The following is a 20,371-nucleotide window of genomic DNA, read 5'->3' on the forward strand; positions in this document are numbered from 1 at the left end:
ATAAAAAGTTCAACAATTCACAATTTTAAAGAAAACACAAATAAATTAGTACAGAAAAGGTGTCGATTACATAATACATGAAAATGTCCTAATAAAAACAAAATTCATAAAAAAAATACATAGAAATAATAAACTTAATAAACAAAATACATAGAAATAATAAACAACAATAAGATAGCACAAATAATCTTCCAAAATTTTAGTTTTCCTTTCAAAACATTTTTCTCTTGTTGAGTGTCTCTAAGGTTAGCCTTGAAAAAACTTTGTTTTTCTTTGGATTCTTTTAGCAAGACCTCCAAAAGGTCAATTTTTTTTTTGAGCTTTCATAAGCTTAAACTACAAGTCAAACTTCACGGTATCTCTAGTGATACGAGAGGTCGCGGTATGTCTATCAACATGAGGCTTTTTAAACTTCGTTGCCACCGTATTATCCACGGGAACGCTATCTTCCCATCAAAAATGTTTGCAACCATTCATATCCTATAAACATTACAAGAAAATCAGTTTTTGAAAGTAAAATATGTAGATAATGTGAAAAAAATCTAAATCCTAAAAACTTGTAAAAACACTTACTTTGGTCACTTTACAACCCCAATAACGATGACCCGGATTATTTTGGGTCCTTGATGTTCTTAGCTTACAATAATAACCGTGTTCACAAACATCAGCTTTTGTAACAAAGTTTGACGTTTCGGAGCTTTGAGACATGATTTTCGAGGGGCTAAAGTATGTTGAAAGAGTGAAAATGGAGGAGGTGAAGAGTGACTTGAAAATGGTGAAGTGTTAGGGTTTATATTAGCGCAGAATAGTATTGTAACTTTTTTTTAGTGGGTATTTTGGTTCACCTGCTTAGTTTTGGGTCATTTAAGTTCCATTTTTGACCTCTAGACAGTGGCATAAATACATAAAGTGAAGGGTGGTTTCAGTTAACTATCATGTGCATTCATATCAACATACTTTTCGTACATATATATTAAACCTTAAACTTCCTTAGTGAAATTATTAGCTCCGCTAACAGGATATTCCTAATTCTGAGGGACTCCGTGAAGGTAAATGCAAATGGAAGCTTGTATTTTGATATTTTTGTACATGGAATTGGTCATCAGGTGCTGGTAGTCGGTGAGAGTCCCATACTTGAACGAAAAAAATTTCATACATAGTTTAATTTTTTTAAAATGGGATATATTTACACCAAGTTCAAACTGTTCACGAAGAAATATTCTGATCTACATGTAGGAAAAAAATGCTACAAGTGACATTGAAGTGGATCTTTATGAATAGCCTGTTGAGGAAATTGCACCATTTTTTACTCTTACTGGTTAAGGGAGGACATTTACTGCTTGATTAAACCCGTTTGGACAAGCTTTTGAGGAGTTAAAAAGCACTTTATTTTGACAAAAGCACAATTTCTGGAGATTTGAGGTGTTTGGTAAAAACCAAAAAGTTTTTTTTTTTTTTATTTATTTTTTTTTTTTTTTTTTTTTTTTAAATCAACACAGCTTTTCTACTATTATGGAGGATAAGCAGAAAATTAATCTTTTAAGAAAAATCATCCTTACTAAAAATTTGTATTTACCAGACCATCTTTCGTTAATTTAACACATTTCTCTCAGATGAAAAATATAACACTTATAGTTATGTTTTAAAATAAAAATTAGAAACGTAATTAGGATTTTTCATAGAAAACATTTAAACATTTTTCTAGTCAATGACACTAAAAAACCTTGATACTGTTCTTTTTTTTTTTCTTTTCTTCTTTTGGTAATTTTACAATCAGAAGTACTTACTAAAATGATTGGTAAAATACGATCTATTTATCACAAACTACTCACCAGGAGCACTTATCTGAAATGCTATTTTAACTAAAGAGCTAAATTAAGCATGTTTTAAGAGTTCACCCAAACAAGCTTTGAGAAATAGCAACTTTAGAGTCATGCTCATACATAGAATCCCCGGGGAAACGCCTTCTATAGTACAACTCACACTTGGATCGTTAAGGGCAAACCAAATTATCCCCACCTGGAAGATAGGATAAAATAATCCCAAGTTTGATGGGATATCTAGGATTAAATTTATTCCGCGTTTGGTTGGCGATATAAATTTATACCATCTGCCAATCACGGTATGAGTTAATCCCCAACTTAATCACGGGACAACCCACCTTATCATGTGTATCAAACGACCACCTAAGGGATTTTGGGTGCACCGTCGCAGACTTGCTAGATCTTCATGACCTAAACTTTGATCATGAAACGGAATGGAGTACTATGCTTTTATAAATAGCTGCAACCTCTTATCCAAGAACTAGTACCAGTAAATACATCCAAGAACTAGTACCAGTAAATACTTTCTCCTCGAAACTACACCCAACCCCAAGAACACAAAATAAGGGGGTAGTCCAATGCAGCACGTTGTCTGGCTTATACTTGTAATTTGTAAATGATTAGTTGTTTTCATATTGGAGGTAAGTCAAATTGCAAAACTAATTGCGAACCAGAGGCCTCTAGGGAAAATACTTTCCACAAGTATCAAATATTCTGTAACAGTTTGGTTTAAAAATTTTAACCACTACCCTTAATTCAAGTCTATTCCTGATACGAGTTTGTTTGCCATTAAAGAAATCATTGAACAGGCAGCACTAAAATTTGATAATAATCCACTAGCTAATCCTGCGATAAACTTCACAAGTCCATGTCGATCAACTTCTTGTAGAGAATGCGGTCATCTCTCCCAGTGTTGCTCTCTATAAGAGCACTTTGCACAAGTTCCTGCGCGACATGAGTTATTGTCAACAGATGTGCAAATAAACCAAGTAAAGGCAGTAAGGTACTAAGAATATACAAAATAAACGAACCTTGACATCCCTGTGAGAAAGGAATTTCCCCAAGTTGTGGAGGATTAATCTCATGTCTTCAACCTGGAAAGGCATAGCCATACATGATTGAGTTTCCTATGCAGCGAGAATTATGAGAGAGAGAGAGAGAGAGAGAGAGAGAGTGTGAGTGAGTGAGTGAGTGAGAAAGAGAGAGAGAAGGACAAGCTAGTTGGTTTACCCTAACAAATCCCGCTCGGTTTCGGTCAAAAAACCTGAAAGCCTGTTCCAGAGCAAGAAGAAATCAGATAGAGAACACAGAGAATGATGAAAAGAAACTAAGAGAATGACCAGCAACTCACCTGCAGCAGTTCTTTGTTAACCTCACCCTTAGTAGTTCTAGTATTTTTGTCCACCTTTGTTGTCTCTTCTTTGCTGCCTGATTTTAGATTTTGTTTTATCTCAGAAGCTCCTTCATCCTTGCCGTTTCCAGGCAGTTCACCTCCATTATCAGCATCAGTTTGCATTTCCTTAGCATTGTCCTACAATCAGAAACATCCAAGATTACAGTAATATACATGACATTTAGTTTCTTCATTTCCACACCCTCGCTGCAAAACCAACTTCCCAATCAATGAGCTCGAATTATTGTTTGTCCACCTCAATAAGCGGAAACAAACAGCAACAACATACCCATTGTAATCCCACAGGTGGGGTCTGGGGATGGTAGAGGGTGCGCAGACCTTACCCCCTACCTCGTGGAGGTAGAAAAGTTGTTTCTGTTAGACACTCGGCTTCAAGAAAAGCATTTCAAAGCCGTTTGAACAAAAAAAATGAAGATGACATGGCAACTAAAAAGGAAAGCAGTAGATAGCATTCAGAAAAAAGGAACAATAACAACAACAAAATAATGCAATAACTGAAGCACAAGAAACACAAGTGGTAACAGAAATCAAAGAACAAGAAAGTACGAGAATAATGCTAATACTACTGTAAGAAAGTGGAAACAGATACGATGGATACAGTGCTCCAAACTATCACCAAGCCCATCCAAACAAAAAGCGAGACAATGCTCAATTACCTACTAACGTTCAACTCTAATTCGCGACCTCCATATCCTCCTCTCTATGGTCATGTCCTCGGTAAGCTGAAGATGCATCATGTCCTACCTAATCACCTCCCCTCAATACTTCGGCCTACCTCTACCACTCCTCACACCCACCATTGGCAAACATATAAAATTTTAGTGGCACTACAATTCCATATTACGTAGGTCGATGTTCACCAATGAACTCTCTTTTATTTCACCAATGATTAAAGTACACAGGTATTTCTTATGTTGGCAAAAAACTTCTACATAAAGCAGACAATCCCAATCCTCTATTAAGTCTTAGTTGTATCAGAAGATCCAAAATATTCTTGAAAATGGCTTGCAGGGCAGTGTTTGTCTGTGTTGCTAATTTAGTCAACGATATGAGATTCTGATTGAAATATATAAGAAACTAAAAATACCTAGTGCAACTGATTTACAATAGTCTCGTAAATGAGATCAATAGACAGCAGATTCAACACATAACAAGTACACAGAAAACATAACATAAAAGAAATTGTGAAGTGATAGCAAGATAAGACAGAACCTTTGCCTCCTTAGCCTGGCCATCCTGTGGGCTTGTGTCCTGCACTTCTGATTCTTCCTCTGGATCTTCCTCCGGATCTTCATCCATTTCAGAGTCATCATTCGCATCTTCATTTGATATCATTGTCTCTTCAGCATTATTTAGCGAAGTAGCCTCTTCCTTGACAGGTGATTTCTCATCCCCTTGATCATGTTTGCCTTGTGACTCAGTTTTAGTAGATTTGGCATCCTCCATAGGTTCATCTGTCTTTGCACGCTTGGCTGATTTTTCCTCACTTTTCTTCTTGGATGATTCTTCTCTCTGTCTTTTCTGCTGGTTTCGCTTGATCAAAAACTTTGAGCGCAATTTCTATCATAAAGGGTAGTGTTAGATAAAAATTTGGCAATAGAAAAACCATTTCTCAAGGAACTAACTGAATAATATGACTTGCACAAACCTGAAGAAAAGTTAAGAGACGAGAAGCCATGTCATAGTAAAGCATTTCATACAGGGATTCCGCGACGAGTGAAAGCTGCCAAAAGAAATCAGCAAAAGGTGACAAAATAACATCCAATTCACCAAAAGTACGATACTCAATTCATGGATGATAATTTAGTATTCACAAAATCATAGGACAAGTTTGTGATTCCCAGCAAAAGTACAGCCATGGTTGCTTTATACGCTAAGAAGGGTATACCTCAAATCTTGATTCTTCAATATCCTTATCAGTATAATCCAACAAAGAATCCAGTGAAAGAGACAATGATCGCAACTGTAGGTATAGGTACACAACAATATAGTTATTTCCATACAAAGAGTATGACAAAGCATTTATTCCAACTTGAACAGTCAAGTGATTCTGATAGCACCTACCTTCATATCCTTGCTCCCTTGTGTTTGAAGAAAAAATCCAGGGTGCCGAGGAGGATCTTCACTTTTCTTTTCTTTGATCTCTTTTGTTGATTTGCTCTTCGAAAGGACTTTCCCATCCTGATTCTTCTTTTCTGTTTGTTCTTTGGGGTCTTCCTTTCCTTTTAGCTTTAAACGGTCATCATTTTGAGAACTTTTATGCTTGTCTGCTTCGGATTCTTTCTTGGACCCAGCAAGATTTAACTCCTCAGTTTTTTTTTCTTCTTTACTTTCTTGCTTCACGTTAGCTATTTTTGATTTTGTTTTAGGGCTAACCTTCGGTTCTTGGTTAACAACATTCACATTCTCCGCATTTTTCGCATTATTATCACCCACATTTGGCACCTCACTTTCAGCTTGAACTGATTTCTCCTCTTTCACATCATCTTTGAGACTATCACCACCAGTGACCCCATCTTTGGCAGCTGTAGATGCTGCTTTTCGTTTGGGAACCCTCTTAATTATTTTTCTCTTAACTGTTTTCTTCACAACAGCGTCCTGCTTGACAGAAGTACCATCACCATCAGTTTTACTATTTCCCTTATCTTCTGAAGATTCCGCCTCCTTGACACCTTCCGCATCAGGAGATTTCAACCCATCCTCTTTTGGAGTTTTCGCCACGGGAACCTTCTTAACAATTTTCTTCCTTGTAAAAGTTTTAACAGGAGGGTTAGCAGATGCTCCAACCTGGGGAGAAGCAATCTCTGCGCTCAAATTTCCTTCCCCAGTTTCTTTACTCTCCACCTTATCATTCACTTTCGGTGTGGTTTCCAAGTCTTTCTTATTGGAGATCTTCTGTTTAACAATTCTTTTTATAACTCTCTTCTTAACTGACTTTGCACTACTATCAGTTTCAATAGCAGCACTTTCTCCTGGATTCAGTTCAGCATTATCATTCCCCACCTTACAAGTTTCAAGAGCTTGTTTACTCTCTCCACCTTTTTTCTTAGACCCTTCTTTATCAGGTGTATTCTCTTTCAGTTTGCCATCATTGTCCTTCTTGCTTCCGTCTGCAGACTGTCCAGATGCAGATTTCTTCTCTGACTTGGGACCCCGCTTAGCATCTGTGAGATTCTGACTCTTGAGTTATTGAATTCCAAAAGAAACAAATGAACCAGAATAGAATCTCAGGTAAAGAAACTGATGCACCAACATTTCAGATATCTTACCTTTCTGTCTTTCCTTCTCTCCGGATTTCTAGATGAAACAAAGAATTTAAACTGGTCAGCAAGCAAACCATTAATGTACCATCTGCGATTAAAGTAAATGAAAAGGAAACATAAAAGTAAACTAGAAATTAAAATGCTACTCCCGTCCCAAAAGAATTGGATATTACTATCATGTGAATCACAGTTTTTCCTTAGATCAAACATATGTGTGTGTTTAACTACAAGAAGTTGTGATATTTAGCATTTCTATGCAGCTTCAAACTATGTAAACTGTCTTTCAAAAAAAATCTTTTAAACTGCAATTATCCGTGTTGAACTTCGTACTCTGACAACACCATTTTTTTTGGAGGGAGCATTTAAAATGCAGGAAAATGGAGGATTTAAAATAGCAATTCAACGGAGACAGGACATATAATCTTGAGTGGGGGAGAAAATGACTAGTAAAAGAAAGGAGACCTTCGTGTAAGAAGCATGAAGGACCAGATAATGGCTTGGAGGTTCAGCAGGGAGGAAGATTCTGTGGAGAAAGATGATAAAGAGCAATTGACATTCTGGAATTTGAAACCTCTCTCTCTCTCTCTCTCTCTCTCTCTCTCTGTGTGATAAGGATCCAGCTATTATGCACGCACTTAAACGTATGGTGGATGAGTGGTGCAAGCCAGAACTACAAAAGATTTACTCTTCCAGTGGCATAGAGGAATACCATTCTGCAGCCATTTGGTGGGTGGTTTGGGAGTTAGAGACACCAAAGGATCTCTTTGGAGGAAGGAAGGAAGGAGAGTTAATGAGGATCAAGTTATTCATGTCTAGCTTTTTGGTGTAAGTAACTGGATGTAAATGAAAGAGATAGCTTGATAGATCTTGTCAATTCATTACATGTGCAGTAAAAGGACTCAATATTTTCCTTTTTGTAAGACACACTCGATGCACCGGCTTGGGGTCATATAAACCAATAAATTACCTTTCATAATTAAAAAAAAAGTGGAGTATATTCATCAAAACTTATAGAGAGAATTTCTGTGTTGAAGCTACAAGAAATGTACTGGTACTTTAAGAAAGCAGACCTCTTTCCTCAGAGCAAGTTCCCTTTCTCTCTCAGCAATAGCCTTTTTTTGAGTAAACCAGTTCTCACGCCATGATTCCAATGAAGGGAGGCATTCAGACAAGTCTGGAACGAAGTAAACAGTGACTTCTTTATGACTGAACCGCCCATCCTTCCCAACTCTTTCATAGTGTATCTGCCAAACATCAAAAATATAAACTATCTTCAATATCGTGTAACTTTAATTGTGAGCAACTTCTGTAATGGTCCAGATCAGAAAACAATTTCTTGGCTTGAGTTCGCCACCTACAATTTCTTGGAAAATATTAAACATTTTTTTAATGATATGATCCATCTCAATAGCATGGACCGCAAGAGGGGAAAAGGGAAGCTGATGAAGTAAAAATGTAATGAAACTTAAAGTTGACAAGCAGCTGCAAGGGAACTTTCAGGACTTGCAAGTAAACATTAGTAACAGGCTGAAGGACATCCATAGAAAATAACCAGAATTACTTGAGCTTTCATTAGAAAATAACATTTCTTCGTCCGCAGGTGGTCAAGATGGTGAGCAAATATTTTTTTTAAATGAACTTATAAATGATATGTTTTGAGTATCTGTGCTTCATTCAATACCAAGGAAAATGACAACCCTCACTCTCATTAATATTCTGCAAACAAAACAACTTCAACTAGCTAAATAACTCCTGATAAATTTAAGAACATGTGGCATTCATTGTATTACAGTCCTTTAGCATAGATCTTTAACATGATGAACGATTGAGGTCCCAAAAGTGAGAATGTATTCTGGAACATGACCATGTAGACCAACAGACTTTCAAGGAGTTCAAGGAATGGGAGCTAGATTAGATTCAGACCCACAGGCCAGTTTTATAAACTTCACTGAAAGTTTTTTTAAACGAAGGAATTCTTGAAGCTCCCCGCGTCCAAAGAGGACCAAAGACGATTTCCGAATAAAAAGAAAGGACTCAGCAAGTTGGTGATACATGAAGGAAAGAGGAACAATATGCCAACCAACTGTTCATAACGCTTACAGCATTAAGCGGATAAGTTACTTACTCTTTCACTATTCAGAGTTTCGGCGATAGACACTAAAGCTAACATTTAAGAGAAAACAAAAGTGGAGTCCTGCTTTAAACATAAATAAACTGACAACGGAGAGACCCACTCAGGCAGATATTACAAATCATCTGTTCATAATGCTTTATAAGTATTAAGCGGGAGATTTATTTATTCTTTTAGTATTCAGAGTTTACATGATAGACCCTAATAAAGTTTACATTTAAGAGAACGCAAAAGGAGAGTCCTGCTTTGAACCATGTAAACGGAATAAACTGAGGACAGAGAAACCCACACAGGCAACTATTACCTCAAGGAAACGGTTCCACTGCTGGCAGTTCTTCAAATCAAGGTGAGCTATGTCCTTTGCATGTCTAATAGCAAGAGCTCTATCAGTAGGGTTCGGGGAAAGAACGTAAAATCACAATAGTAGAGAAATGTGATTAACATACCTAAGAGCTGTCCGAATCAAAGAGTCATCACATGATGGATCCCCACCATCAACACTATCCCACTGGCCCCCTATAGTCATTAAAGAATTTTCCAGCTTAAGAACAGCAAACCTAAGCATATTGCAAATGTGCGGTATTCGGTCATCATAGTTTCGATCGGATGACAACTCTTCCAGAGAGTTTCTGCTGAGACCACTCATCAAAAGCATCTACATATCAGAAAATAAATGACAACTTTCAGAAATATCTTAGCACATCTACACGATGTAGAGAGAGTGCATTGGGATAACAAGGTACATGTCATGACAGGACAAGAAACGCCATTGCATTAAATACTGTGCTTCCACTATAAAACTGGAAAATACAAAACCAACTTGTCATCTTTGAAACATAGCATATAGAACATAGAAGGCAGCAGTGGAAGAGAAAATCAGGGACGGGGCACTAAGCTCCCGCTATGCGCGGGGTCCGGGGAAGGGCCGGACCACAAGGGTCTATTGTACGCAGCCTAACCTTGCATTTCTGCAAGAGGCTGTTTCCACGGCTCGAACCCGTGATCTCCTGGTCACGCCAAGGTCTATGCTTTGCAATTTAATCAAGTTGAACAAAGTCTGTTCAGGTGCATTAATACTGGCAACAATAAGGAGCAAGGGAATACTCAAGTAGTGCAATCATCACTCTATATTAAAAACCTAATGCAGCTATCAAATCTATTCCTTCCCTTAAAAATCCACAATTAAGACTCCAATTTACACTCACAGATGCCCAAACCCCAGGAGTACAGACAGCGAATTGTTATATAACCAACATGAACCAGAAACACTCACCACTTCAGTCATGGCTCTCTTCAGCAAAGTTCTTTAAAATGCAAAAAAAAAAAATGGGCAAATTTGCTCTGATGATAAAACTAACAAACTTCTATGTTATTCACATTGAAATCCCAGAACGATTCCCCAATTTTAACTTACTGGTTCTTACATCTGACAACCTCTTAAATATCATGATAACGTCTTAAGCAAATGCTAACTTAAAAAATTTCAGAGGAAAAGACAGGTTATAAAACAATTTGTATATCTTCATAGAAAACCTTTGCGTTCCATATAGTCATCCCATGTCCTGATTTTTCAGGTTCACCAGCAGATGGTTTCGATGAAAGTCGTTTCAGAGCTGTTGCAGCCTCTCCTTCAACAAAATCATGCTCAAAACTGTTCATCATGAAAAGAGTAATATTGTCATACCAGCCATCAACTTACAGATTCCAAAGAATCAAAACTGCATATCTACCTAACAATTTTTTTTGAAAAAGCAAAACTGCATATCTACATGATGGTTAGCTGCAGCTCCTTATTACACTAGATTAAGTTGCATGAGTTTGTTGTCTTTTAATTTGGGGGGTAGAGTATATAAAGAATCTGTCAGAGCCTCAACACACTCTAACGAGTAAGATCCTAACCTTTTTTTTTGCGGCTCCTAAGGAATAGATCGTTTTAAAAATCATTGAGAGAATTAATATTCTTTTGCAAATCGGATGTTCCAATACCAAATAGTGCAAAATTATAGAAATACAGTATAAAATAAACAAACATAAAAAAGGAAGGGTATTGTGACTAATTACCTGACAGGGGTTTGCAAAGAAAGCTTAAGATTCCCTTTTGGCCAATTTACAACCACCTACAGCAAAACAAAATGTTACCTGCTGAACTTTAGCTAGTCATTAGGAGTTTGTTGTCTTTTATATATCTCTTTTCTAGGAGTTAGCTTAGCAAGTAGTTTAGTCCTCCTCTTTCAAAGGAGTTAGTTTAGGAAGTGGTTATTCCTTCTTGTATCTAAAGGCTGCATTGATTCAATAAAAGATATACAAGTCTTTTGAAAGAGAAAGCCAAACCGGATGTTCCAATACCAAATAGTGAGCATAAAATCTGGAGATATGAAAAGTCTGGGATACCGAGCTTTCTGGAGATATGAAAAGTCTGGGATACCGCCTATCCAGTGACAGATAATCCCTCTCAACTTCAACCAAACTGGATGAATAAACCTGCAAAAACAAAAATAAATGCATAAGAATAGCAATCATTAGCCATCCTTGTTGAATAATTGAAGCAGCCGATCAAGTCCCAAAAATCAAGCATTCAAATAAATGCAGCTTAAAATTTATCAAAAAAACTAGACAGCTATCATCCCAAAAAGGATAACCATGACAAATTCTGATGGTACAGAAAAGGACCAACAGCCTCCAGGATCAAAGGAAGGAAAAGAGAGAACACCCGCAATTCCTTGCAGAAACTATATATCTTGAGCATCATGGACAGCAACATCCGAAGGGAAAGATGAAAGAGAGCATAGGAGACAGCAAGAAGACAAAGGAAATGGAGGGACAAAATATCTGAACTGGCTATGGTTCAAAATAAGAGCTTGTTGACCCATGGTAATTGGAAAAGCCAATAGCCCAACTGTGTTAGGTAATGAATAAGGATAATCTTAGAAACGAGTAGCTTGATTAGTCTCTGTCTATGAAATATGGTGATCAAGAAGTTTAAAGTACTAAAAGGTCCTCACTAACTTCATTCCCACATGGAAAGCAGAACCATTTAAGGAGGGATAATAATGATTCAAGCGCTAAGCTCTTGTTTTACCTTGCAGAAATACTCCCTCCTTTTAACAGGTGAATGACGCCTTCAGCATGACAGAACACCAAGTTAGTTACGGATGCTGCAATATATAGCAGCTGCTAAACACACAACCATAGAAGGACAAAACCAAATAAAATCCACCTATGCAAAGATTCAGGACGTGGAGATTCTCGTCGTGAAGATTTACTGCCCTTGGTCAAAGAGCGTCCTCGTCGATCCCTAGAACTCCTGGGAGGTGTTCGGTCATGCTTTATTTCAGCTCCACGTTTGCGCTCATGATCTTTTTCCTTCTCCTTACGTTCCAAAGCACGTTCACGATCACGCTCTCTTTGTCGCTGACGTTCTCGCTCTCGTTCCTTGTCTCGTTCTCGTTCTCGATCCCGTTCCCTTTCTCGATCTTTCGCCCTTTCTCGATCTTTCTCTCGCTCGCGTGAAGAATGTCGGTCTTTCTCCCGTCGTTCAAGCTCACGAGAGTAGACTCTGTCATCCTTATAATCATCTAACCTTGAGTGGCCAGCACGTGCCAACGCGCTGCTAGGATAGTCAGAGTCAACCGAGGTTGCATGAAGTCCCTTCCCCATCCCATAGTCTCTACCTGGAGGCAGGCTCACTCCATAACCAGGATTTGTAGAACTTTGAACATACATGACGTCCTCAACAGCTCTTTGCGGTGCCGCCCCTAGGATAGAGGGAGCATGTTGCCCAGAAAGTAATGATCCAGGTAACGCTGATAAAGTGCGAGGATCTGAGTCGATTCTGCCACTATAAGCTATGGGATCTTGGGCTGCATGACGAACAGCAGCACTCCTTGCTGCAAGATAATCAACTTGTCTGCCAGAAATTTGTTTCTACTTAGTGCAATAGGACATATGCTCCATATAAGAAGCTGGGCATAGGATGTGTACAGATATATGATATCACTCACAGGAATATATCACTCGTATGTACACGTTAGAGCCAAGTATCGATACTGATAGCATAAGGAAAATGCAATTAAACACAACTATCAGATGGCTCCAAAGAGCATTTTTGCTATTACATCACACAATTTTGAGATAGAACTAGAGTACATACCCAGATCCTCCATCAATGGAAGTAGATTGCAATGCCTGAGACTTCAGTAGTATTTGCTCTTGCCGTATTATAGATGCTTGATCCATATGCTCATATCTTTCAGCCTAACAGTGTGAAAAAACAAACATAGAAGACATACATTTGGTAAGAAAAAGAAGATTATAATTATGGAGGCTTTGCAAAGTTGAACTCATAGGAAAAGAAAGAGAAGCCTAAGAGCATGGAGTGTTGTCCCCTTAGCAATCATGTGGGTCATTTGGAAAGAAAGAAATAGGAGGGCCTTTGATGGGGTGGAACAAGATTTTGTAAAATTGCATAGGAGTGTTTTGTCTCTAGTTAATTTTTGGTGTACGTACGAGGTCCCTATTTGTATAGAGGATTGGATCTCTTTTGTTGAGAACCGTACTTTGATGTAGGTTCTCTTCTTTTGGTATATGGCTTGTATATGGAGTTTCCCCAATTGTCAATAAAATTATATACCTTATCGAATCGAAAAAAAAAAAAGGAAGATTATAAAAAGCAATAAATTATTTAGCCCGTACATAGACAAGAACATTATGCTAAAAAAGACAATAAGCAGTATTACTCAACATGTTTTCCTCTTCAAACCTCCAAAACATTCAGCCTCATTTACAAACTGGAAAATTTTACTGAAAGATTCAAACCAACCCAATTCTCACATTGCATTACTACTCCTATATTTACCATCCTAAAATAAACTACCCACTTTTATACATTCCATTCACTACACATATTTCTACGTTCAAAACCCCTTTTCCCATTTCATGCTAAAGGGGCTATCTTGTCTAGGATGGAGTATGAACTTCTCTCATATCCAGCTCCTTCGTATTCTGTTTTAGTTAGTCTCTAAAGAAATGTAATGATAGGAGTTTGGGTGACTCAAACTTTCCAATGCTCATTCAGAAATTTCACAATCCTTGTTATGACCATCATGAGCATTGACTATTGAGATCTCATGTGCATGTGCTCATGGTGTGTCCGGGGTGGTGGTAAGAGTCAAAAGAATTCCTGCAAAAGATAAAAGGCATAGTCTGAAAACCGCACCTGATGCTTCTGACCAAAAGAAAGTGAATCAGGATATCGACTGGCTTGCTCACTTGTCAGATCTCTCCCCGCATAAGAGCTATGTCGTTCACCATATTGGCGTCTATCAAGGGTTGGATAATCAGAAACCCTATCAGAATACTGTAGTTCAGCTTTCTGGCCATATCCATGGCTGGATGAAACATAGTCACCTGCCGTGAACTTTGGCGAATCCACACCAAAGCCGCTGCGACTTTCCAAAGCTGATGACCCAGATCCTTTTCCAGCAATTGTGGGCATCTGCATACGAAAGAGATGTAGAGAGACAAGATTTTATACCCAAGATCAGAAAATTAAACAGTTGATAATGCAAAAAAGCTAATTGGAACAGTAGATAATGCAAAAAAGCTAATTGGAACACTCAAATGTGACACACACACAACGCAAAGCAAATTAGACGTGGTGGAAGCTTTATAAACCCAATCTTTAGATTTGATGGAGAAGGAAGAAACCACACTCGAATCTTGTCAAATATCCCAATGCATGAGACAGTCGAGTCTATGTGCATGCATCGGTTTATTTACAGGTACATACATCTACTGACATGCACTGGCTAGTGGTGAACAATGAGGATTTATTTGGTAACAACCATGCAAAGGAAGTAGCTACATGTTCAGAGTTGAGTTCTCTCTCTCTCTCTCTCTTTTTTTTTTTGGGACAAATATTGCAGAGCAAAATATCAAATTTCTTAACATGCCAACTGGTACATCTTAAACAACAAAAACCAATTATGTGAAAAAGACAAGAAAGTTAGCTACTCTAACACAGTGTAACAGCTTTACCACTACTGTGAGTATATGAAAACAGAAACAGCCAACATATTACACCCGTTCAACCAACTGAACAAGGAACCAGATAAAATTTATGCAGGTTAAAATTTGTGTAAATTGAATGCATAAGAACAGGTATTTCCGCTCTCCTGATGATAGAAGAATTAGTCTCACACCAAGTCCACATCACAGAAAACACAATGTCACCAGTTTTTAAATATAACACCTGGAGCACTATCCAGTATTGTGCCGCTTACGGAAATATTTCATTTTTCAGACAGTTTAGGCAATAGACAACATATCATGCAAATAGAATATATACAGTGCAGAAGAATCTGCTGACCTGCTGAGCAGTGGAACCATACACAGAGCTATATTGCCCACCATAATTAGACACTGCTGATGGATGATGACTGTGAGCTCTGTAAGCACTCATTTCTGCATCTTGGGGGGTTCCTAACATCGAGGAATGCTGTGAACTTGTGGGTACTTGAGAGGACCTCTCAGGCCCTCCAGCAGAACTTCCGGAGTAACCATGTCCCAACTAGACGAACAGAGAAAGTGATATAAAATTACAAGCATAAACATAGTACAGGGAATCCATAGAATAGACAAGTTTAGCCAATCATAAATATTTGGCAAGAGCTACTTTAGAACAAACTGATGCACCCGTGGTTAATGGAAAAGCTTCCCATGAATACAGCTGAGAATCTATATTATTGTCTGCAACATGATCTGCAAGAAGTTACATTTGACTGACTACAATCTGACTCTCACGTTCACTATTTGCATGGTTTTTTTTTATGACAAGAGAACTCGCAGCCACTACCCTTTGGGTGCGCACAGAGTAAAACCCGCTCCTGTGCAATAGCCCGCAAATCACACAGGAAGATAGCCCACACTAGGCAAGCCCCGTGCGACGAGCTCGACCCAGTAGGCAAATCCCCTACTATCGTAGGCAGGGGGTTTCGAACCTGAGACTCAACCAATTGATACGACACTACCATTATTTCAAGGGTTAAACAGTTTTTACAGTTACAATCTCAACTAAATACAGTCATCGAGCACCCCCTTTTTCTAATTGCGCATTGTTACTTCAGAGTTTGTCCAACACGATGAACAGTTGCTCCAGCATCAGCTTTTTACAATCTCAATGCCGACATAGCTACGGAAATAACACAATGAAATGAAACGATCCATAGAGGTGACGTCAACTAATTGTGATTAAGGTTCAATAAGTGGCCGTTTGGACATAAACATGTGAAATTTGAAAAAAGTTGTATTTGGAAAAAAGTTGAAAAATGGTATTTGGAAACTAGAGATGTGTTTGGACATGAATACAACTTGGAAAAATGTTGAATTTTTGTGAGTGATTTGGAGCGAAAAAAGTTAGAACGGGTATTTGGAGTTTTTTGAATTGCAGATAATTGTAACAAATTCTATGTCCAAACATGATTCCGGAATTGAATTCCGGAAAAAAGTGAAAATTATCAAATATCAAACGGGCCCTAATTTTTTTTAGTCTGGTTAGGGACTTGTATGTATGCAAGTGTATGGACAAGTGTGAGATTTAGATAACATATACTCCATTTAGACAAATTCTAATTGGCCTTATAGATTAACATAGAATTATAATGGTTCTCATGGCTGACTAATTCCAATTGCAACACCAGCTTAATTAGCACTCTGTTTGGATGGTTGTTACCTATTGTATTGTGTTGTTAGGTTAAATACAATGTTTGTTTTGAGTGTTATTTAATTTTTATTATATCGTATCGGTAAATCAAGAAGTCCCATTTTGTGTAACGACAGATTTGTGATCGCATTGTTACCTTTAATTTTTATATTTTGTCTTTACTTTTATCTAATATTCCTATTTTATCCTTTACCCTACCTTTTTATGCTTTACCTCGTACCCAACTTTTCTTACAACTTTATCCTTAAAATTATTGATATGTGACATTATATAACGATGGGAAACCCTAATTGACGTTATAAATTAACATATGATTGGAACGAGTTCCATAACTCACTAATTGAATAAATTTCAATACCCAGCTCTACCTCGTACCCTACTTTTCTTACAACTTATCCTTCAAATTGCTGATGTGTGACATTATGTAACGACAGTGAAACTCTAGTTGGCCTTATAAATTAACATAGGTTTGGAATGAGTTCTCATAACTCGCTAATTTAATAAATTTCAATTGCAATACCAGTCTAATTACACAAAAATAGAAGTATCAAATAACAAAACAAAAATTGAATAAATTTCAATTGCAACACCAGTTTAATTAAATAAAATGAAGTAATTATCAAATAACAAAACAGAAAGGAAAAAAAAAAAGACAGATATACTCATACTTTGACCGTAGGTTGATTGTGAAGTGTTCTTTTGTTGTCCATATGGATTATTACTTCCTCAAGAAAGATCCATAGAGAGGACGTCAATTAATGGTGATTAAGGTTTAACTACTATTTTTAGTCTGGTTATGGACTTGTATGTATGGACAAGTGTGAGATTTAGATTACATAATATTTTAATTTAGACAAACTCTAATTGGCCTTATTTCCATTGCTACTTGATACATTTCAGTCATCAACATTAGTGAATTAGGTTAAAGTGCGAAAAGACTGGGATTCGAACCCTAGGTAAACTAAATTAACAACAACATTGAAATGAGTCCTCGTAACTTACTCATTGAATACATTTCAATTGCAACACCAATTTACTTACATTAAAAAGACGTATGTATCAAATAACAAAACAAATAAAAGCCAGATACTCAAATAAAACCCTAAAAATAAACTAAAACCACTATCTAAAGACTCAATACATCAAATAATTGTGTGTTTAAAAAAATGAAGACTCGAAGCAGCGAGATTTAGATAATACTCCGTTTCAATTAATGTGAGCCTATTTGACTGGACACGGAGTTTAAGAAAAAAGAGAACCTTTTGAACGTGTGGTGCAAAAATGAGGCACATATATTTTGTGTGACTATAAATCATTGCATAAAGGTAAATTATTTCCAAATATGAAAAGGGGTCATTCTTTTTGGCACGGACTAAAAAAGAAATAGGTTCACATAAATTGAAACGGAGGGAGTATCTAATTATAATTGAGACATACTATAATTGGCCTTATAAATTAACATCCAATTGTGATGGGTTCTCATAACTCACTAATTGAATAAATTTCCATTGCAAAACCATTTAATTACACACACAAAAAAAAGTATCAAATAACAAAAAAAAGGGCAGATATACTCATAGTTTGGCCATAGATTGATTGGGAAGAGTACGTTTGTTGGCCATACGGATTATTGCTTCCTCGAGAAGGATCCATAGAGGTGACGTCAGCAAATTGTAATTAAGGTTTAATTATTGTTTTTCAAGTCGGTTTAGGGACTTGTATGTATGCAAGTGTGTATTGTGAGATTTAGATTAACATATATTTTCATTTAGACAAACTCTAATTCACCTTACTTCCATTGTTATTTGATACATTTCAGTCATCAACATTAGTGAATTAGGTTAAAGTGCGGAAAGACAGGGATTCAAACCCTCGGTAAACTAAATTAACATAGAATTGAAATGAGTTCTCGTAGCTTACTAATTAACTACATTTCAATTGCAACACCAATTTCCTTACATTAAAACGACGTACATATCAAATAACAAAACAAATTAAATCCAGATACTCAAATAAAACCCTAACAACAAAATCGCACAAACTAAAAACAACTAGCTAAAGACTCAACACATCAAATAACTGAGCCGACACGAGGAATTTTAATTGAGACATACACTAATTGGCCTTATAAATTAACATAGGACTGAAATTAGTTCTCGTAACTGACTAATTGAATAGATTTCAATTGCAACACATCAGTTTAATTACATTAAAAAAGAAGTACATATCAAATAACAGAACAAAAATTGAATAAATTTCAATTTGTAACACCAGTTTAATTACATTTAAAAAAAAAAAAAAAGACAGATATACTCACAGTTTGGCCGTAGGTTGATTGCGAAGAATACGTATGTTGTCCGTATGGATTATTACTTCCTCGAGAAGGATACATCTTACAAACACCAAAACCCTAACCAACAAAAATGAAACAAAAACAAACTAAAAACAACTATTTAAACACTCGAAAAATTAAATAAACTGAGCTATTTTAAGGGGTTTTTTTTTTTTTTTTCACTGTAAAAGTTTGGGAAAGAGAGAATTATACGGCTAGCCCTACTGATGAAGGTTTCAAGAGATAATAGTTGGTGATTTGGTGCTTCGCATGTGCATAGGAAAAAATTGTACCAGCATAATTGTGACCGTAGATGGTGGTGATCTAACGGTTTTTGACTTTAGAACCGTAGCCTATTAATTATTAATAAAAAAAATAAAAAAAAGTATTGTATTGGTTCAAGAGTTATGGTTTTATTCCAATTTTAGTACTTGTGTTATTGTTAGGGTCTATTGGAAACAGTCTCTTTACTTACAAGGGTAGGGATATCTGTGTACATTCTACCTCCTCAGATCTCACTTATGAGATTACACTAAGTATGTTGTTATTGTTGTAACACCTTTAATAAACAATATGTGTAATTCTAGTTCTGTGAAATCATACTGGTATGTTGTTATTGTTGTTGTTGCGTATTTCTAATGTAATTGTCGAAAGCTAACATACTTTATATCTACTAACGGATATTATTTTGAGGTTTTGTCCTTTGTTCATTAACCCGAAGCTTGAGAAGTTCTGCGCTAATATCTCTTTGTAACGAGTTGATCGTCCAAATTAGGCAGGATTGGAAGAACCAAGAGATCTTCATCAACTTGGACGCTTGATTATTTTATCTTTAATATTTTAAGAATGAGAATCAAATTTTGATTCCAAGCAGAAAGAGTTTTGCTTTTGTTGATATCAACGACTCTTCGTCATGTTTGTAATTTAAAGCAGAAACATAAAGATTCAGATTTATGTGAGATGTTTCCAAAATAAATAGGATGCATGACATCGTTGTTCCTTACTTATCTGGTCAAAGAGAGATGTTTGCATTTCGACAAGCTAGCTATAAATTATTTTTACAATTTTTCCTTTTGTTTTCTTATCAATTAACTCTCGTTTTCTTTAATTAGACAAGACAATCATTAGTAAGAATTGTATAACCGTAACAAATAACACTTGATTTTCTTGGAAAGAAATATCATGATCTTTTTCTCATTGGATATATTGAAAAGCTCCTTGGTTTGATAATTTTCCCTGTGGATTTCTGTAGACGACTGAAACTTACTTTCGTAGTATTTGATTTGGTATTTTTCAGGTTATTATGAGTATTTTTCTTAAAATTCTTATAGTCAAATTAAGTAACAATGATCAGATAGCACCCATCGCTGAAGGATTAATCAGATAGTGTCTGTTGATTTATGAAAAGTCCGAATGAAGTGAGACGACAACCAATTATTAATAAATTTTATGTGGAAAGTATTGTTGCAGAGAAAGCAAAGAACTCTTCTTTGTTGACTTGCATAAACAAACAACACAATTAAAAGGGTTTCAAATCAATATTATGTTGTAATTTGGCATGTATATTATGCTAATAAAGGATTGATTCATTCCGATATAAAATTGTCCTAGAACAATCATTGTTTATTTGGAAGTCTTCGAAAGGAATCTAATGAGAAAGTGAAACAAATGAAAATTGAAGAGGTTAT

The 20,371-nt window shown here is 36.4% G+C and overlaps 1 protein-coding gene across 1 annotated transcript; it reads right to left on the bottom strand.

The window, feature by feature from the left end:
* Positions 1-2,502: 2,502 nt before the first annotated feature.
* On the bottom strand, positions 2,503-18,895 carry LOC132060071 (protein SHORT ROOT IN SALT MEDIUM 1). Its single transcript, XM_059452940.1, has 21 exons — positions 18,669-18,895; positions 14,999-15,199; positions 13,847-14,125; positions 12,782-12,885; positions 11,849-12,538; positions 11,711-11,750; positions 11,023-11,112; positions 10,693-10,748; positions 10,165-10,282; positions 9,078-9,286; positions 8,936-8,999; positions 7,571-7,744; positions 6,507-6,534; positions 5,302-6,401; positions 5,126-5,200; positions 4,886-4,960; positions 4,450-4,797; positions 3,175-3,354; positions 3,054-3,095; positions 2,855-2,917; positions 2,503-2,768 (listed from the first exon to the last, which is right to left on the bottom strand). Exons 1-21 carry the CDS (start codon positions 18,741-18,743, stop codon positions 2,682-2,684), a joined length of 4,098 nt encoding a protein of 1,365 aa, XP_059308923.1. The 5' UTR covers positions 18,744-18,895; the 3' UTR covers positions 2,503-2,681.
* Positions 18,896-20,371: the final 1,476 nt, after the last annotated feature.

Source organism: Lycium ferocissimum, chromosome 6, assembly GCF_029784015.1.
Source record: "Lycium ferocissimum isolate CSIRO_LF1 chromosome 6, AGI_CSIRO_Lferr_CH_V1, whole genome shotgun sequence".
NCBI classification, from domain to species: Eukaryota; Viridiplantae; Streptophyta; class Magnoliopsida; order Solanales; family Solanaceae; genus Lycium; species Lycium ferocissimum.

Coding starts and splice junctions, on each gene's coding strand:
- LOC132060071 (XM_059452940.1), bottom strand. CDS start 18,743: ATGTATCCTTCTCGAGGAAGTAATAATCCATACGGACAACATACGTAT. Junction 10,283..10,692: donor TCTTTGCAAACCCCTGTCAG/GTAATTAGTCAC, acceptor CATGATGAACAG/TTTTGAGCATGATTTTGTTG. Junction 6,402..6,506: donor AGAGAAGGAAAGACAGAAAG/GTAAGATATCTG, acceptor AGAATCTCACAG/ATGCTAAGCGGGGTCCCAAG.